The sequence below is a fragment of the Tachyglossus aculeatus genome (genome assembly GCF_015852505.1).
Source record: "Tachyglossus aculeatus isolate mTacAcu1 chromosome 12 unlocalized genomic scaffold, mTacAcu1.pri SUPER_6_unloc_4, whole genome shotgun sequence".
NCBI lineage: Eukaryota > Metazoa > Chordata > Mammalia > Monotremata > Tachyglossidae > Tachyglossus > Tachyglossus aculeatus.
Window position 1 is genome coordinate 6,758,584 of NW_024044831.1, and position 19,754 is coordinate 6,778,337.

The following is a 19,754-nucleotide window of genomic DNA, read 5'->3' on the forward strand; positions in this document are numbered from 1 at the left end:
TGAGCTTCCAGTAGGGCCATGAAGACGGGAGTGGGGGTGGGGAGGAAGTGTGTTAGTTTGGCGGATGTGAGGAGGGAGGGCATTCCAGGCCAGAAGCATGACGTGGGCCAGGGCCGACGGCCAGACAGGCGACAATGAGGCACAGTGAGGAGGTTAGCTGCAGAGGAGCGGAGTGTGCTGGCTGGACGGGAGAAGGAGATATTTGAGGTGACGTTGGAAGGGACAATACAATTATGCTGTAAAGGTGCCCTACGTACCTTTATCGGGTTGCGTTCCCCTTGTGAGTGTTGTCGGTTGCTCTCCGACTCCCCAGCAGGGGGACGTCCCCTGGCATGAAGCCTTCTTGGGCGTTGATATTGATTGTGACACTGCTCGTACTGTGTCATGGCTCCTGGCGAAGGGAAAAATACGGAGTTAGTAGCAGATGAAGGGAAAGGCTCGGGTGTCTAGAGACTCAGAGATGCTGAAAAGAGAGAGAGGTAGGGAAAGCCTAGACGTCTGATCTCTCGTTTTAGCATTCCAAGGTGATTTGTCCGTGGGTCGTTCCACTCTTCCTGCATCGTCATTGGGTTCAATATGATATCAGTGCTTCTCTTTTTCAGCCCTTGTAACTGTAGTGTGCGTGCACTTTAGCGAGTGGGTGATGTGGGGTGGAGCATGAGGGCAGCGGAATTGAGATTCGATGGGAATCGGGTAGCTTAAGGGCCGTGAGGCACCTCTGTGAGGATCTTGAAGTCCCCAGGTATCAATGTAAGGCTACAGAAAGAGAGGAGGAATGAGAGAAAGGGATGGAATTGGTTTCCAAAAAAGTTTGAAGTGGGACGTGCCCTTCCATTGCGTGCTGGGCATATTCATTAGTACTGTCACCCAACCAGTACTCATGGCCACCTAGGCCTGCTGCTCCTGGGGTCCGTGCCGGAATGCTCTATCTTGCTCTCTCAGTAACCACTTTGCCGGGGTCCAGGTCTTGAGGGCTGGAGAGAAGAGAGGGGCCGAGGCGAACTTCCCACAGGACTCCAACGTGCCCGGGGGCCAGATCCTATTCCCCGCGCCCAGCTGGGTGATCTCTGGGGAGAGGGAGAAGAAGCAAGCCCCCGAGGAGGACAGGATGGAATTCTGCCCACTGTTGGAATCCAAAGCAGCGGGGGCGGGGGAGAAGGGGCTGAATTGGGGCTGGGATCAGGGCTCCCACCTGAGAGCGGAAGTGGAAGGGGATAGAGGCTCGAGGTCTGTTCCTGCTGTGTTGCCTGACTGCTGCCCTGACAGGCGGAGACCTCGGTGCAGCGCGTGACCTGGCCAGCAACTCTCTCGACGTCTCCACACCCACTCCCCCTCCCCTGATTCCCTTGGCCTGGAGCGGTCGCAGGCCAGTGATGCTGTTTGCCCTCATTCCGGCTCAGCAGAAGATGCTCACTCATCTCGCAAGGCCAAGCAGACACAGGACTGTTGGGGATGGTGGGCTCTACCCGGGAGAACAACCAGTACGGTCCTGGTATGTGACGCCCACCACCCTCTGTGTAGGGACTGGGCGTAACCGTGCCCTTTTACGAAGGGAAGGGAAACCATTGCTGGTCTTTTGGATATAAGTATCCAGGTCTCAAAATACCCCAAGACTGAGAGGGTGGAGGTGGGTGGTTAGGACTGAGGGCGAATAAGGACTTAGTGCTCTGAGTAGGGGACTAGCTCCGCGCCCCTCGGAGACCAACAATGAAGGTTGAAATCCCAAGGCCTCACCAGGCCGGACCACCTGCTAGGGGCAACTGAAGGACGTGAGCGAGTCTTCAGGAGTCCCAGCGCAGGCGGCGACGAGACCTCGGTCTGACCGAAGCTCTTCGGGGAATCCGCGGGAGCTGCAGCTTGTGGCTGGAGGTGGTTCGGGGAGAGGAGACCACAGGCTTGAGGCAGAAGTCCTCACTGTTGGTCAGTGGATTGGACCTAGCCCTGGCCTGCGCTGCAAGGGTGGAGAGGCAGTAATTGGTCTCCCGGTCTGACTTCAGGATGGAGCCATCCATCCAGTTCAGTGTCGGGACCTCTAGCCCTGAATGCTGGGAGCCAAAGAATCTCTGGAAGGCCATCTGGTAGCGTGGCTCCGTGGAAAGAACCCGGTCTTCGGAGTCAGAGGTCATGGGTTCAAATCCCAGCTCCACCACATGTCTGCTGTGTGACCTTGGTCAAGTCACTTAACATCCCTTTGCCTCAGTTACCTCATCTGTAAAATGGGGATTAAGACTGTGAGCCCCAAGTGGGACAACCTGATCACCTTGTATCCCCCAGAACTTAGAGCTGTGTTTGCACATAGTAAGCGCTTAACAAATGCCATTATTATTATCCAGAGAAGCAGCGTGGCTCAGTGGAAAGAGCCCGAGGTTGGGAGTCAGAGGTCCTGGGTTCGAATCCCACCTCTGCCTCATGTCTGATGTGTGATCTTGGGCGAGTCACTTCACTTCTCTGGGCCTCAGTGACCTCATCTGTAAAATGGGGATTAAAACTGTGAGCCCCATGTGGGACAACTTGATCACCTTGTATTTCCCCCCAGCGCTTAGAACAGTGCTCTGCACATAGTAAGTGCTTAACAAATAATAATAATAATAATAATAATGGCATTTATTAAGCGCTTACTACATGCAAAGCACTGTTACATATTTTTTCCTCAAAAATCTCGAGTGGCTACCTATCAATCTGCGCATCAGGCAGGAACTCCTCACCCTGGGCTTCAAGGCTCTCCATCACCTCGCCCCCTCCTACCTCACCTCCCTTCTCTCCTTCTACAGCCCACCCCGCACCCTCCGCTCTTCTGCCACTGATCTCCTCACCGTACCTCGTTCTTGCCTGTCCCACCATCGACCCCCGGCCCACGCCATCCCCCGGGCCTGGAATGCCCTCCCTCTGCCCATTCACCAAGCTAGCTCTCTTCCTCCCTTCAAGGCCCTACTGAGAGCTCACCTCCTCCAGGAGGCCTTCCCAGACTGAGCCCCTTCCTTCCTCTCCCGCTCGTCCCCCTCTCCACCCCCCCATCTTACCTCCTTCCCTTCCCCACAGCACCTGTATATATGTATATATGTTTGTACATATTTGTTACTCTATTTATTCATTTATTTATTTATTTTACTTGCACATATCTATTCTATTTATTTTATTTTCTTTGTATGTTTGGTTTTGTTCTCTGTCTCCCCCTTTTAGACTGTGAGCCCACTGTTGGGTAGGGACTGTCTCTATATGTTGCCAACTCGTACTTCCCAAGCGCTTAGTTCAGTGCTCTGCACACAGTAAGGGCTCAATAAATATGATTGATGTTGATGATGATGATGATGATGATCTCCAGCTCATTCACGGTTATGGCTTCACCATCCAGCAGAACCTGTAGGAAGAGAGGGCAGCAGATGTTGTCACTACCAAAGAGAAAGCAAACACTTCTTCTTTCAATACTAACCAGGTCCCCTACGGAAGTACATTTAGACGCTCCTGAAAGAACCAAGGGGCAGAAAGTTCCTCTGACAAGATTTCACCCGAAACCCTTTCCGGAGGAAAAGATACGGTTACCCGGTATCGGTACGGGAAAACGTAGCCCAGATGACGTTCCGGCGACTGCTTTAAAACAAAAGTATTATTCTTCTTAAGAGCTAGGGGCATCTCGCGGAACTCTACAGCCCTCCTCCCCCTTTAATCCTAACCTCTCTGTTCCGGCGAGGTCACGTGACCTCCGGAAATTCAGCTACCGTGCCAATCCGCCAAACCGAGGGGCAACCCCATGGAGAAAGTACTCACCTGGAATGGCACTGGGATGCGGATGGACGGGGTGGAGCCAGTCTTCTTGGACGACGGGTTCACGAGGCTCTTGCCACCTGAAGGTAAACAAACACACTTAATGAGGCGGGGTGGCGGGAAAGAGAGAGAGGAGTTCCCCGCCTCAAACCCCATGCCCATTCAAGACTTGGCAGGTTCCCAATAGGAGCAGATAAAGGAGTGGTGTGTCGGAGAGGCATTCTGGAGGTCCCGCAGGCAGGTCAAGGAGAAAGGGGCCGGCTTTACGGCCAGAAGTGGGTTGTCCGGACAAGACTCTGGGAAGAAGCGGGAAACGAAAGGATGTGAGGGAGGAAAAGAGAAAGGCGGAGGACTTACCTGCAGCCAGCAGAGAGATCTGGACACAGCGGCGCTTGGTAGCCTGGGTGACGTCCTCATCGCAGCTGGGACGAACTGGCAACGAATGGGCCCGATCTCTCTCTAGTCCGGGGGAGGGCCCTGGGCCCAGTTTCCGTTTCTTCTGGATTCCAGTAGAGAGGACCCCACCCAGTGAAAGCGAAGCCATGCCCTCCTGAGAGGGGCTGTCCAGTGAGGCCATGCCGGAAAGCCCTCGGTCTGGGGACCCCCGTCCCGTCGTCTCCCTGCTTCCAAGGGGCCGATCCTCCTTCTCACCGTTCGGTGCAGAGCTGGATAGGGGCTATCGGGGCCAGGCATCCTGCAGCCGGGAGGGAGCGAGATCCCAGCGAACGGCGAGGCAGTCGGCCGGCAGCATCGTATCCCCTCCGCTGAGGTGACGTCTGGACCAGGAAAGGATGAACGAGGGAGACTGCGACTTTTAAATACGATGTCACCGCGGATTCCTCGGGTCAGCGTTTCCCCTGACTGCCATGAAATCGCCAAACGCCCTGGGCGGCCAGAGCCAGATGTGATGAAGCGTGAACTTTGCGGATTTCCAGAAGTGGGAGAAGAGGGAGGTGTGACGCCAGGTACTAAAGCGAGGGGCAAGAAAGACTAGGGGGCATCGTCATGGGGAATTGGTCCTGAGCGCCTACAGAAGGGAAGTGCGTGAAAGGGAAAATCGAAAGCAAGACTGACTCCTTCCTACCTGGACGATGAACTCCATGTGGGCCAGGGGCCTCGCTGGAACTGATGACCTTGTCTGTCTCTACTCCCCCACACCCATCAGTTCCAGACACGTGGCACCAACAATCTCTAAACCTCACAAACATGCCGTCCTGGTGTTTAGAGCAGACTCAAGTCGATAAGAACTATCTCGTTCCTCTGAGACTTCATCTCCCCGTTCCAGTTTCCTGTTTCATGATTTTTTCAAAACATCAATCTAGATGATCCACACCGGTACACCCGCATTTTCATTCTGTGCATCGAGAGGTAATACGACCACTGCGCAAAAGGGGAAGAAAAGAGTAGAGTAATTATAAAACAGGAAATACCACATTGTTCAGTGGAACGGGGGGCCAACGAATAACGTTTGAGAAATAACAACTCCGGGAAAATCAGCCCCAAGGTGGACGGCCGTGTGTTGAGCCCGGACTTGTTCTGTTTTCTGGAAAAGTGCCTCTCCAGTGGGTTGCCGTGGCTTGGTCCGCCACCGTTCAGTAATTCATTTATCGTATTTACTGAGCGCTTCCCCTATGAAGAATACTGTACTGAGTGCTTGGAAGTACAATTCGTCAAGAAATGCAAAACATCCCTACGCGGCAACGTGCTAAGGGTCTAGAAGGCCGGGGGGAGGAGGCGCGGGGAGGAGGGAGACGGCAAAAGAAAGCAACTAGGCAGGCATCAATAACATCAACCTAAATGAGTAGAATTATGGTTACATATGGACTATCGTTAATAATAATAGAAAGGTATATAGTACCATATAAGCACATGTGCCATGGTGCAGTTTGGGGGTTAGAACGGAGAGAGCCTGGACGCTGGGGAGGTGCGGCAGAGCAGAGGAAATCGGGGGTTAGTCTGGAAGACCTCTTGGAGGAGTTGAGCTTCCTCTAGGGCTATGAAGGCGGGTGTGGGGATGGGAGGAAGCCTGCTAGTTTGGCGGATGTGAGGAGGGAGGGCATTCCAGACCAGAAGCAGGACGTGGGCCAGGGCCGACGGCGAGATAGGCGACAACGAGGCACAGTGAGGAGATTAGCAGCGGAGGAGCTGAGTGTGCGGGCTGGGCTGTAGAAGGAGATATTTGAGGTGACGTTGGAGGTGGTAAGGGTATTATGCTGTAATGCTGCCAAGGCCTAACCATGACGGACCACCCGCTGGGGGCAACTGAGGGACGTGAGCGAGTCTTCAGGAGTCCCAGCACAGGCGGCGACAAGCCTTCGGTAGGACCGAGGCTCTTCGGGGTAACCGCGGGAGCCGCAGCTTGTGGCTGGAGGTGGCTCGGGGAGAGGAGACCACAGGCTTGAGGCAGAAGTCCTCACTGTCGGTCAGTGGATTGGACCTGGCTCTGGCCTGCGCCAGAAGTCCCGGTCTGACTTCAGGACGGACCCATCCAACCAGTTCAGTGTCGGGACCTCCAGCCCTGACTGCTGGGAGCCAAAGAATCTCTGGAAGGCCATCTCCAGCTCATTCACGGTGATGGCTTCACCGTCCGACAGAACCTGTAGGAAGAGAGGGCAGAAGATTTGTCACTACCAACGAGAAAGCAAACGCTTCTTCTTTCAATACTAACCAGGTCCCCTACGGAAGTACATTTAGACGCTCCTGAAAGAACCAAGGGGCAGAAAGTTCCTCTGGCAAGATTTCATCCAAAACCCTTTCCGGAGGAAAAGATACGGTTACCCGGTATCGGTATGGGAAAACGTAGCCCAGATGACGTTCCGGCGACTGCTTTAAACCAAAAGTACTATTCTTCTTAAGCCCTAGGGGCATCTCGCGGAACTCTACAGCCCTCCTCCCCCTTTAATCCTAACCTCTCTGTTCCGGCGAGGTCACGTGACCTCCGGAAATTCAGCTACCGTGCCAATCCGCCAAACCGAGGGGCAACCCCATGGAGAAAGTACTCACCTGGAATGGCACTGGGCTGCTGATGGACGGGGTGGAGCCCGTCTGCTTGGAAGAGGGGGTCACGAGGCTCTTGCCACCTGAAGATAAACAAACACACTTAATGAGGCCGGGTGGCGGGAGAGAGACAGTTGTTCCCTGCCTCGAACTCCATGCCCATTCAAGACATGGCAGGTTCCTAATAGGAGCGGATATAGGAGGGGAGTGTCGGAGAGGCATTCTGGAGGTCCCGCAGACAGGTCAAGGAGAAAGGGGCCGGCTTTACGGCCAGAAGTGGGTTGGCAGGATAGGACTCTGGGAAGAAGCAGAAACGAAAGGATGTGAGGGAGGAGAAAAGAAAGGCGGAGGACTTACCTGCAGCCAGCAGAGAGACCTGGACACAGCTGCGCTTGGCAGCCTGGGTGGCGTCCTCATCGCAGCTGGAATGAACGGGCAACGAACGGGATCTCGGGATCCCGGGATCTCCTCGCTGGGGTAGCTGTCCATGCCTGCATTGGGTGCTGGAGGAATTGGCATAAGAGATTCGGGGCAGGGCCTGGCAGACGGCAGTTCTGAAAGGCAAAGAGTTAGATATATCAAACCAATGCAGTCACCATGCCAACCCATCCGTCCTCAGATCAGCAGTCAAGGAATCCTGTCCTTGTAGTGCACCCAGGGACCAGCGGCTTCCCAGCTCCCAGGGACCCAAGTGCTCTCCAGCCAGAGGTCACTTGAGCCCGGTCTCCAGCTTGCAGCTTTGGAGGCGGATTACTCCGAACCTGGACTCACCTGATTGAGCCTGCCTAACGTTGCATGGCGGATAGGGTCCTTCAGAGAGATAATCTAATACACCAGGGGGGAGGGACCAGCTGGATTCATCTTTAGCGATGAGCTCTCCAATGATTTGTTCCAACTCTTCTTGGGCCTCTGCCGGTGGCGACAGTATCTGTTGCAGAGCTGGGGCGGGAGAAGTTGGTCCAAGGGAACTGGAGCGCCCTGGAATTGGAGGAACCACTAGTCATTTGGCATGTGCGGGCAAGACTGTCCAGAATCTGCAGGTATCCAAGGTCCCTGGGCAGCGTGAACGGAAGGAAACAAACCAGATGAGGAGAAGGACGGTCAGACCAGGAAGTAGCAGCAGGTTGGAATAATAATGGTATTTGTTAAGTGCTTACTGGATGCCAAACAATGTTCTAAGCGCGGGATTGTAGGGAAAATCAAGTAACTGCATACGATGGAGAGGGACCACCTTAGAAACACCCAGGCCAGGCAATCATGGCCTGACCCATGGGTGGCAGGGCTGAAAGGCAACGAGTCAGAGCTACCAGCTCATTGCAGTCTCTCTCTCCATTCTCGGAGAAGCACTTTAGGAATTCAGCCCGCCAGGTTCACGGAGGATGATGTGTAACGAAAACTCCAGACGGATCCCGGAGTAGTCATGGGCTCTGGGAGAAGGTGAGGCATGGTGATACCAAGCCGGGAAAGACCGTGGCCCCGATGGCCACACACAAAAGTACCTAGTGGCTCCTGAGCTCCTCACTAGCTCAGGTGCTCTCCGGCCAGAAGTGCCCTGACCCCGATCCACGCCTGAGGTGGCAGTTGATTCTCCCGAAATCATACCAGAAATATCTCATTGGACCGGCTTCCCCGTGTTTGGCGGGTAGGGTCCTCCAGAGAGATACTCCAGTACACTGGCAGGAAAGGTCCGGCACGATTCATCTTTGGCATTGAGCTCTTGAATGATTTGCTCCAAGTCTTCTAGAGCCACCTCCAGTGATGACGGTCTCTTTTGAGAAGCTGAGGCAAGGGAAGCCGGTCCAAGTGAGCTGGATCGTCCTGTGAATGGAAGAAATCATGAATCAGTTGGCATGCACGGGTAAGGCTGCTCCAAATCGGCAAGGACCAAGGGCACGGTGAAAGGAAGGAAGCACAAAATACTCGGAGAGGAATGTCAGGGCAGCAGGTATCATTAGGCTATGTAAGGAGAAACGGGTAGCTTGGCATGAGATGGAAACTCTAAGAAACACCCGGGCCAGGCAATCACGAGCTGCCTCGTGGATGGCAGGGCTGAAAGGCAAAGCCTCAGAGATATCAGCCTAGGGCAATCTCCAATACCAACCCGTCCTACTCTCAGATTCGGGGAATTCAGGCTGCCAACTTCACCGAGGAAAATGTGAAGGGGAAAATCCCCTCCTGTAATGAGTTCACAGTCTAGAAGAGGAGCCAGACATTAACATGAATAAATCACTTATTTGTAATAAATAATTTAAATATATGTACATACGTGCTGTGGGGTTAGGGGTGGGGTGCATATCAAATCTCCAAAGGTCACAGATCCAAGTGCTTTGAAGATGCAGAAGGGGGAGGGAGCCAGGGAAAATCAGGGAACGTCTCTTGGAGGAGATGTGACCTCACTAAGGCTGTGCATGTGGAGCTGGAGGGAGTTTCAGGCCGGAGGCAGGACGTGGGTGAGGGGTCAGTTGTGAGATAAACGAGATGGAGGAACAGTGAGTAGGTTGACACATTAGAGGAGGGAGGTGTGCGGGCTGGGCTGTAGCAGGAGAACTGTGAGGTGAGTTCAGAGGTGACGAGGTGTCAGATGGCTTTAATGAGAATGGTCACGGGTTTCTCTCCAATGCAGAGGGGGACGTGCAAGCACTGGAGTGTATTGAGGAATGGGGAGACGTATATGGAATTTTTTTAAGAAAACTGATCTGGGCAGCAGAGTGAAGTCTGGGCTGCAGTGTGTAGATATAGGAGGCAGAGAGAGGTGAGGGATAATTTCCACCCCCCAGGAGACTCCATCAGCCCTCACCCTTGGGTGATTCATTTCCCCAGGAATTCCCTACCTCCACACCAGCTCGTTCTGGAGCTCCATCCTCCTCCCCTTGTGGTACACTTCCCCCAGCACTTCATTCCCCTCCCCCTAAGGTTCACTGTCCATGTAAATCCTCTCCCCGCTTCTACAAATGGATCACTCCTTTTGGAGATTCACTCCACCCCTCTCCTAGAGGGGTTTGTTCCCTCTCCAAGTCCATCCCTCTCTCCCCAGCAGTTCACACCCACTGGAATGCCATCCCTCCCTCCCTCCCCTGCTCCTCTCACTCCGCAAACTAGTGGTTTGTGTACCCTGGAAATCCATTTCCCCCGGCCGGCAGTGGTTCACCCTGGCTCTACATTTATACCCTGTCACCACCACCACTCCCGTGGAACTACGCACCTGTCGTTTTGGCTCACTCTCCCTGAAACGTCCTCTCCCTCCCCAAGTAGTACATTCCACCTCGAACTCCAGACCCTGTCCCCCGTGGTACATTCCACCTCGAACTCCCACCTTCTTCCCACTCCCATCTCAACCTTAGTAGTTCAGTCCACCCCTCCAGACACAAATGGTACATTCTTACTCCAGCCCAGCCAGCAAACTTTGTTCCTCTAATGCCAACCTGCTTACTGCACCTCGAGCTCCTCTGTTTGGCCCCCGATTGCTCTCCCACATCCTATTTCTAGTCTGCAATGCCCTTCTTCTTTACATCCGACAATTAGCCTCCCTACTTTCAAAACCTTACCCATGGAACATCTCCTCCAAGAGGCCTTCTCGGACTAAGCCCTCATGTCCTCTTCTCCTACTCCCGTCTGTGTCAACTTTGCACCCTTCATTCCCCCTTCCTCAGCCCCACAACACTTATGTCCCTAGCCGTCAGTTATTTATTCATATTAATGTCTGCATCACCCTCTAGACTGAAAGCTCCTCGTGGGCAGGGTAGGTATCTACCAACTCTGTTATACTGGGCTCCCCTAAGTGCTTAGTACAGGGCTCTGCACACAGTAAAGGTTCAGTAAACTTGATTGATTAGAAAACAGACTAAACCATGGGACCGAGCCATCATTGTTTTAATAATGAAAATAATATCTTTGAGATCTAGTATGTGCTTGCACTGTGCCAGACACTGTGCTAAGCACTAGAGTAGGTATAGTGGGGCTCACGTATCCACAAACGATTAGTTTATTTTGAGCTATGAAATCTTCATCAGGAGCAGTCTTCGAGATGGCCCAATAAACCACCACTCTACTTAGGTGTCTCATCCATTGCCTCAGTCATTAAATTATGAGCCTAGAGCAAGGGGGCAGGGGCAAGGAAGAGACAGGGTGGATTATGAATTGACCCCCTGCCCCTCTCTCAGCGTCGCTGTGTTTCCCATCCCCTGTCATTTCCCTGCCCTTCCTCTCTGTCTTCCAGATGGGTGGGACACAGACAGACTCACCCCTGAGGATCCAGAATGCAGCGTTCTGTGTTTTGGGCACCTCCTAGCCACCAGACATGACCCCTCTCTCTTCGTGTAGGATCACGTCTTCTGACGGGCAGGTGCCAACCGGAGGACGCAATTCATTAGTGGATTATCAACCAACCCCTAACTAGGTGAAGAAAGATGAGATAGGGACCACACAGCTGCTTCCGCTAGCCAAACAAACACGTTTTATGCTAGCACCTCTCTGATCCACAGTCTCACCGACTCACCCACTGTCCATGTAGGAGAGAGTTCTGCTATTGAATTCCCACTTTAAAGATAAGGAAGCTGAACTTCAGAGAAGTTCCCCCGGGCCCTACCCACCAACGCATCTTCTCCCATTAAGCCTTCTTTTCCCCAACTTGTTCTCCCTTCTGCATTGTCTATACACTTAGATCTAAAACCTCTACAGAATTGATATTCGCCCCATCCTCAACACCACAGCACTATGTACACATCTTTCAATTATATATTTCAAATGACATTCATATTAATGTCTTCTCTCCCCCTCTAGATTGCAAGCCCATTGTGGGCAAAGGATGTTTCTGCTAATTCTCTTGTATTGTACACTCCCAAGCACTTAGAACATTGTTCTGTACATCGTAAGCACTCAATTAATACCACTGATGGATTGATCATGCGTTGGGATGTGTGTGTTATATTGTTGCATTTTACTCTCCCAAACTCTATGTATGGTGCTCAGCACACAATAAGCGCTTAATGAATACAACTGACTGACTGACTGACTGACTGATTAAGTCCCGTATCTGAGAATATACAGCAGGTAAGGATCAGAGTGGTTATTTGAAATCAGGTCTCTCGACTTCCAGTAGTGTGCACTGTCCACTAGGTCATGCTGCTTCTCCTCTACTACTACTTAGTAATCAATTACAGGGAAGCAGCGTGGCTCAGTGGGAGGAGCATAGAGTTTGGAGTCAGAGGCCACGGGTTCAAATCCCGGCTTCGCTAATTGTCAGCTATGTGACCTTGGGCAAGTCACTTAACTTCTCTGTGCCTCAGTTCCCTCATCTGTAAAATGGGGGTTAAGACTGTGAGCCCCCCGTGGGACAACCTGATCACCTTGTAACCTCCCCAGCTCTTAGTACAGTGCTTTGCTCATAGTAAGCGAGTAATAAATGTCATTATTATTATTATTATTAATTAATCAATCAATCAGTGGTATATATTGAGTGTTTCCTGGGTACAGAGTAGTGTACTGAGCACTTAGGGAACTCCAATACAACATCATTGGTGGGCATGTTGCCTTCCCACAACAAGCTTACAGTCCAGAGGTGGGAGAGACATTCATATGAAGAAATAAATTATGACTATAGACATAAGTGTGGTGGAGCAGAGGGTGGGGCGATTATCAAGCATTTAAAGGATTCAGATATGAATGCCTAGGTGACACAGAAGGTAGAAGGAGTAGGGGAAAAGAGGGCTTAATCGGGGAATCAATCAATCAATCAATCGATCGTATTTATTGAACGCTTACTGTGTGCAGAGCACTGTACTAAGCGCTTGGGAAGTACAAGTTGGCAACATATAGAAACGGTCCCTACCCAACAGTGGGCTCACAGTCTAGAAGGGGGAGACAGAGAACAAAACAAAACATATAAACAAAATAAAATAAATAGAATAGATATGTACAAGTAAAATAAATGAATAGGGTAATAAATACGCACAAACATATATATATATACAGGTGCTGTGGGGAAGGGAAGGAGGTAAGGTGGGGGGATGGAGAGGGGGAGGAGGGGAAGAGGAAGGAGGGGGCTCAGTCTGGGAAGTGAAAGGTATTCTGAAAGTGAATGGTATTCTGGCGAGACACAGAAACACAAAAAGGAAGTAAAAAGAGGAAGGATGGGTTGGCTTTCTCCCAGAAACTCCTATAATTTTCCATATTTCGGGTGTGGAAAATCTGGCTTTTATCTCACACCATTAGGTTATTATTCCTCTGAAGAATGTCATGGGAATTATCACACCCAACCTAAGTGTTCTTGTAAGATAGCCAGAGGCAGATGCACGGTTCTGGGAGTCAGAGGACCTGGGATCTAATCAAGGCTCTGCCCTTTGTCTACCGTGTGACCAAGGGCAAGTCACTTCACTTTTCTGTACGTGTTACCTTTTCTGTAAAATGGCTATTAAGAGTGTGGGACAGGGACTGTGTCCAACCTGATCATTCTGTATCTACCCCAGAACTTAGTACAGTGCCAGGCACGAAGTAAGCACTTAACAAATACGGTTTTAGTACTATAATAAACATTAATTTTTATCCTTGCTCTTTTCATCTTAAAAACTGTTAAATTTAATGCACGATATAGAACAGTTGAAGATAGCACCCAAGTATCCAGCTCGTTGCTCAGTCCCCTGCAGCTCCAATCGATGAACTATATGGCTAAGGAATATAGATAGATGATAGAAAGATAGATAGATAGATAGAGATACAGATAGATACAGATATAGATATCTATAGATATAGATATCTATAACTATATATATATATATATATATAATGGCACAAAGCAAGCACTTAAAAATTACAAAGAAATAATGAAACCTTTATTTTCTTTAAAAAAGGAAGGTAGTCTTTCCCCACTTCAAAGAATCGAAACTATCCAGATCCTGTTTTCTGACGCCCAAGATAAAGTCCTAGGGATCCAAAAGGGTCCAAAAGTTTTTACCTCGGGCCTCACCCCAGAAAAAAACAGGAATGGATCATCGATATTTTGGGAGAAATACGTTTATCAGTTCTCTGATTTATCCAGACTATGCTGCTTTTTCATGTAATTTGGACAGGCATCAGAGTGTTACGTGAACCTCCCCTTTATGAATGGTATTCAGTAGTGCTCAAGAGAAACCTCTCCCAATTCTTCTCAGAATATGGAAAAGGAAGGAGCCTATTTCTACTACCATTTATTCAATCAATCAATTACATTTATCACATGCTTCCTGTGCAGAGAACTGTACTAAGCACTTGGGAATGTTTAGTACAAGAGACGTGGGAGATGTGATCCCTGCCCACAAGGAGCTTACCATCTATTGTGTGCAGATCACTATACTGAGTGCTTGGGAGGGATTTCTCCGGCTCTCTGCAGTCTGACATTTCCTCCTGTCTTCAGTACATCTCTACGTGGGTGTCTTCCTGTCATCTCAACCTTAACATGTCCAAAACAGAACTCCTTATCTTCCCACTCAAACCCTGTCTTCCTCCTCACTTTCCCATCACTGTAGATGACACCATCATCTTTTCTGGCTCACAAGCCCATCACCTTGGCATTGTCCTTGGCTCCTCGCTCTCATCCAACCCGCATATTCAATCCATCACTAACTCCTTTCAGTCCCAACTTCACATCATAGCGAAAATCCACCTTTTCCTCTCCATCCAAACTGCCACCACGTTAGTACAATCAATCATCCTATACTGCCTGGATTACCGCATCAGTCTCCTTGTTGACCTTCCAGAAACAGTTGACCTCCCTCCCCACACTCCAGTCCTTACTTCACTCTGCTGCCCGTATCATTTTTCTATAAAACGGTTAAGTCCACATCTCACCACTCCTCAAGCCTCTCCAGTGGTTTTCTGCTCCCACCCCCATCCCATATCCAACAGAAACCTCTCAGGATCAGATTTAAATCCCTTGTACAGCTCACTCCCTTTTACCTCACCTGGCTGCTCTCCTCCTGCAATCTAGCCCGCACACTCTGCTCCTCTAATGCGCACCTACTCACTGCACCTTGTTGTCCACCAGCAGACTTGGCATGGCTGACTCCATCTTGTGCATACCGACGGTAACCTTCCATTTTGTGCAGGCCGACAGCAACTCCTTTTTGTATTTTATGCGAAGCTCAACAACAGAATGTCTTCAAGGACCGTAACAAGTAACACCCGTCTATGGAAGGTTGTAGGACCTATCACAAGTAACTCCTGTCTGTACAAGGCTGTGATAACAGAGACCACTGAAAATTCGACAACCATCCTGTCCGTCCTCATTGGTTCCCTGAAGGTTCTCATTACTCACTCCCGCATTGCTGTAACTCAATAAAAGACACAGTGGGAAGGGAACACGGGGCTGTTCATCACTCGTACCCCTCCAGGGTGAATGGGCGAGCAGTCAGCTTTCCTCCTTTAATGTTCTATCTGACCTCACGTCTCTGAGTCAGTTTTCCTATCTGAATTATCACCTTGGGTTCTCGAACCCTGAGGCCGTTATACACTAGTTAACTTATTTTGCACCCTACTTTCGATAACAACCTCAACCACTTCTATCTCATCGATGACTTCTTCTAAGTCCCGTCCCTGCCCTGGAATGCCCTCCCTTTTCATATTTGACAGACGATCATTCTCCCCGCCTTCAAAGACGTCCTGCAGGCCTATCTCCTCCAAGAGGCCTTTCCCTGACTAAGCCTTCATTTACTCTTCTCCCAATCCCTTCTTTGTCTCCCTTATTTGCTCCTTTTACTCACCCCAGCCCCACAGCACTTATGTCCACATCTGTCATTTATTTATTCATATTTATTTCAGTCTCCCCATCTATACTGTAAGCTCCTTGTGGGCTCGAAATGTGTCTATCAACTCTGTCACATTGTTATATAATTTTCGCCCAAAATTCAGTGCAGTGCTGTGCACATAGTAAGCGTCCAATAAATAGGATTGACGTATTGATTATCGATTTGCGTATCATTCGCAGTACTAATTGAAACTAATCCTCTTGTTTGAGGGATCGCAGATCCCATTCGATCACGGGTTTCTCCATAAATCCCGCTGGGAACGTGGGAACCTCCATCCCTCTGCAGACAAATAAAAAGGAATCATCATCAGTTGAAAAATGAAGTCGCCCATACTGCCCATCTCCATCTTTATTTCAGAGTGTAGAGCATCGGTCAGCATGGTGAGTACAATGCAACTGAGTGCTGGGTAGGGCTCGTCTCTATTTGTTGCCTAGATGTACTTTCGAAGCTCTTAGTACAGTGCTCTGCACACAGTAAGCACTAAAGGAACACAGTAAGCATTCAGTCAATAAATACGATTGAATGAACGAATGGTAAATTTTGACTCTTCAAGGATTCCATTAGAACGGCTTCTGGCCTAGCGGATAGAGTCCGGGCCAGGGAGTTAGAGACCTGGATTCCAATCCTGACTCTGCCAACTGTCTGCTGTATGACCTTGGACAAGTCACTTAACTTCTCTGGATCTTAGTTCCCTCCTCTGCAGAATGCCGATTCAATCCCTGTTCTCCCTCCTCCTTAGACTGTGAGCCTCATGTGGGACCTGATGATCTTATAGCTACCCCAGAGCCTAGTACAGTGCTTGGCATATGTGGAATCCAAAAAAATCAAGTTGCAGCAACACAGCACAAGAGGTTTTTTTAATTGCAATATTTAATGAAGATCTGTATGTGAGGGCAGATATAGTTTGTTGCCGTAACAGGGGGCTGAACCTCTTCCCAGAAAGGTGGAAGGGGTAGTAGTGATACGCTCTAGGTTAAGAGTCTGTTTCCACACTCGTGAAGGAAAAAAATATCCTTTTGATAGCCGTGGTCCAGCGAAGACAATATGAATGCTATATTAACGTTGTAGAATGCCTTCATCTTTCCATAGCACTTTCACATCGACCTCGTAATTTTTGTCTTTAAAAGAGCCCTGCGAGATACTTGGGAGAGACAGAGGTTGGGCTTCCTCGCTGACCTACCTGCCTTCGTTCTCTCTGCACTCCAGGCTGTACCTCAGTCTGCTGCCCACACCATTTTTCTATAAAAACATGCAGGACATGTTGCCCACTCCTCAAGAACTGCCGGTGGTTGCCCATCCCCTCCACATCAAAGATAAACTCCTCACCATCTAGTATAAAACCGTCCATCAGCTTGCTCCCTCCTACCACACCTCGTTGCTCTCCTATTCATTTCTTCATTCAATTTTTACTTATTGAGTTCTTACTATGTGTAGAACACTATACTAAGCGCGTGGGAGAGTACAATGTAACTATAAGCAGACATATTTCCTGCCCACAACGAGCTTCGAGTCGAGAGGAGGAGACAGACATTAATATAAATAAATTAGAGATATGTACATAAGTGCTGTGGAGCTGGGAGGGAGGATGAATAAAGGGACACAACTCAAAGTGACTCAGCAGGGATTGGGAGATGGAAGAGAGGAGGGCTTATTCAGGGAATGCCTCTTGGACATGATGTATCTTCAGTAAAGCTTTGTAAGAAGGGTAAGTACAGATAAAATCTGGAGGTACATTGAGCATATTAACATTAGAGGAGCAGAGTGTGTGGTCTGGGCTATAGTATGAGAGCAGCATGGTGAGGTAGTAAGAGGCAAGCAGATGCAAAGCTTCCGAGACAATGGTGAGGACTTTCTCTCTGATGCAGAGGTGGATGGACAACACTGGGGTTTCTTGAGGAGTTGGGGCAACATGGCCTGAAAATATCTGTAGAAACAAAGATCTACCCCTGTGTTTAGTACAGTGCCGGCACATAGGCCTGGGAGTCAGGGGACCTGGGATCTAATCCTGGCCTCGCCACGTTTATGCTGTGTGACTTTGGGGAGGTTATTTCACTTTTCTGTGCCTCAGGTACCTCATGGGTGCAATGGGGATTAAGACAATGAGCCCCAGTTTAGACAGGGACTGTGTCCAACGTATAAGTTTGCTTGTGACCCAGCTCTTAAGAAAAAACAAAAAAACTTGTAGTGTTTGTTACTATGTGCCAGGCACTGTACTAAGTCCTGGAGTGGATAAAAGCCAATTGGGTTGGACGCAGTCCCTGTCCCATATGGGGTTCACAGTCTCAATCGCCATTGTACGGATGAGGGAATTGAGAGAGAGCGAGAAATGAATTGAATTGCCCAAGGTCACACAACAGGCAAGTGGCAGAGTTGGGATTAGAACCCAGGTCCTTCTGACTCTCAGGCCCATAATCTATCCATTAGGCAATGCTGCTTCCCTAAGCCATTCTGCTTTTCTTAATAAAGTTCCTGCTTAATAAAGTGCCTGACATATAGTAAGGACTAAACAAATACAATATAAAAACTTCTCTGTCTCTTGGTTTCTTCATTTACAGAATGGGGTTCTGATCACTGTTCTCCCTCTGAAATAGACTATAAGCCCCATGTGGGACAGGGACTATGTATGACTTGATGCTTTTGCATCTACCCCCCTTATTATTGAAGAGCTTGCCAATCTATCAGTGGTATTTACCGACTAAGCACTTACTGATGTGTGCAGGGCACTGTTCTAAGCTCCTGGGAGAGTCCAATAAGATGGCGTTGGTAGACACGATTCCTTCCCAAAACAAGCTCACTGTCTACAGGGCAAGACAGACATCAGTTTAGATAAATAATTATGGATGTGGACCGAAGTGTTGAGGAACCAAAGCTGGGATGAAGGGGAGTATAATTCCTAACACTATTCTGAGGCTTGAAAGAAGGCCATTGAGACCCATCACTTGGGCATAACCTTTGACAAAAAGCCAAAACTCTGTCGAATGTAGGTTTTTTTATTTTATTTAATGTTATTTTAATGGCGTTTGTAAAGCACTCTCTCTGTGCCAGGCACTGTACTAAATGCCAGGGTAAACACAAGCTAATCAGGTGAACACAGTTTATGTCCCACATGGGGCTCACAGTATTAATTCTCATTTTACAGACAAAGCAACTAAGAGAAGTAAAGTGACTTTCCCAAAGTCACACAGCAGACAAGAGTTGGGATTAGAATCAATCAATCTATCAATCAATGACATTTGTTGAGAGATTACTATGTGCAGAGTACTGCACTAAGTATTTGGGAGAATACAACAGAATGTAGCATACATGTTCCCTTCCCATAACGCGCTGACAGTCTAGAGGGGAAGATAGATATTAATGTGAATAAATAATTGTGATATCTAATTTAAAGTTCTGAACATCAGTGCTGCGGGGTTGAAGGTAGGGTGAATATTAATATTCATCTCCCCTTCCAGACTGTAAGCTTCTTGTGAGCAGGGAATGTTCCTGTTTATTGTACCATATTCTCCCAAGAGATTCGCACAGTGCTCTACACACAGTAAGCACTCTGTAAATACAGTTGACTGATGGTGTGACACAGAAACGAGAGTCAGAACCTTCTGACTCCCAGGCCTGGGTTCTATCCATTAGGCTGCACTCCTTCTCTATTCTTTTAATTTTATGGTACTCACACCTATGTTTGAGTTTTGGCCTCCTGAACCTATTCCTGAGCTGAAAACTCAGCAAATGCCACTGTACACCGGGTCTGCCTAAACAGTGCTCTGCTCGTTTTTGAGGGCCCCAGCTCAGGCTGCAGTGTTCCCCTATTCCAAAAGCCCAGTCCCCTGATTAGCCACGTCACCGATCACCCCCCAGGGTGCCCTGTTAATAATGATAGTAATAAAAATAACAAGGATAATGATCATAATAATGACAATGATAATGATAATTATGTCATTTGTTAAGCACTTATTATGTGTCAGTCACCATTCTAAGCGCTGGGTTAGTTACAAGGTAGTCAGGTTTTTACTAATCTATGGGACCCCTCCTTCTCAGGCCGAGGCAAACACCTAGACCTGCTACACCGCAGAGGATGACCCCTGCCAAAACAATGCCACTAGTGTTGACATCAAAGCATGAACAATCATACTCTTTTTTTATCATTATTACTCTATGGTATTTGTTAGTCTCTTACTATATACCAGGCACTGTTCTAAGGTCTGTGCTTGATACAAAGTAATC

The 19,754-nt window shown here is 49.2% G+C and overlaps 1 protein-coding gene and 1 pseudogene across 1 annotated transcript; both read right to left on the reverse strand.

The window, feature by feature from the left end:
• Nucleotides 1-1,781: 1,781 nt before the first annotated feature.
• Nucleotides 1,782-4,864, reverse strand: LOC119921704. The gene is made up of 7 exons (XM_038741774.1): nucleotides 4,847-4,864; nucleotides 4,625-4,730; nucleotides 4,414-4,456; nucleotides 4,120-4,322; nucleotides 3,766-3,842; nucleotides 3,319-3,358; nucleotides 1,782-2,077 (listed from the first exon to the last, which is right to left on the reverse strand). The coding sequence occupies exons 1-7, from the start codon at nucleotides 4,862-4,864 to the stop codon at nucleotides 1,782-1,784; spliced, it is 783 nt and encodes a 260-aa protein (XP_038597702.1).
• Nucleotides 4,865-6,045: 1,181 nt separating this feature from the next.
• Nucleotides 6,046-14,809, reverse strand: LOC119921705 (annotated as a pseudogene).
• Between the last annotated feature and the right edge of the window lie 4,945 nt (nucleotides 14,810-19,754).

What these genes read in the sequence shown, in the direction of transcription:
- LOC119921704 (XM_038741774.1), bottom strand. An exon ending in ATCCAGCTCTGCACCGAACG is followed by an intron (nt 4,323 to 4,413) that starts GTGAGAAGGAGG and finishes CTCACTGGACAG; the next exon opens with CCCCTCTCAGGAGGGCATGG. An exon ending in CATAACCGTGAATGAGCTGG is followed by an intron (nt 2,078 to 3,318) that starts AGATCATCATCA and finishes AGCCACGCTACC; the next exon opens with AGATGGCCTTCCAGAGATTC.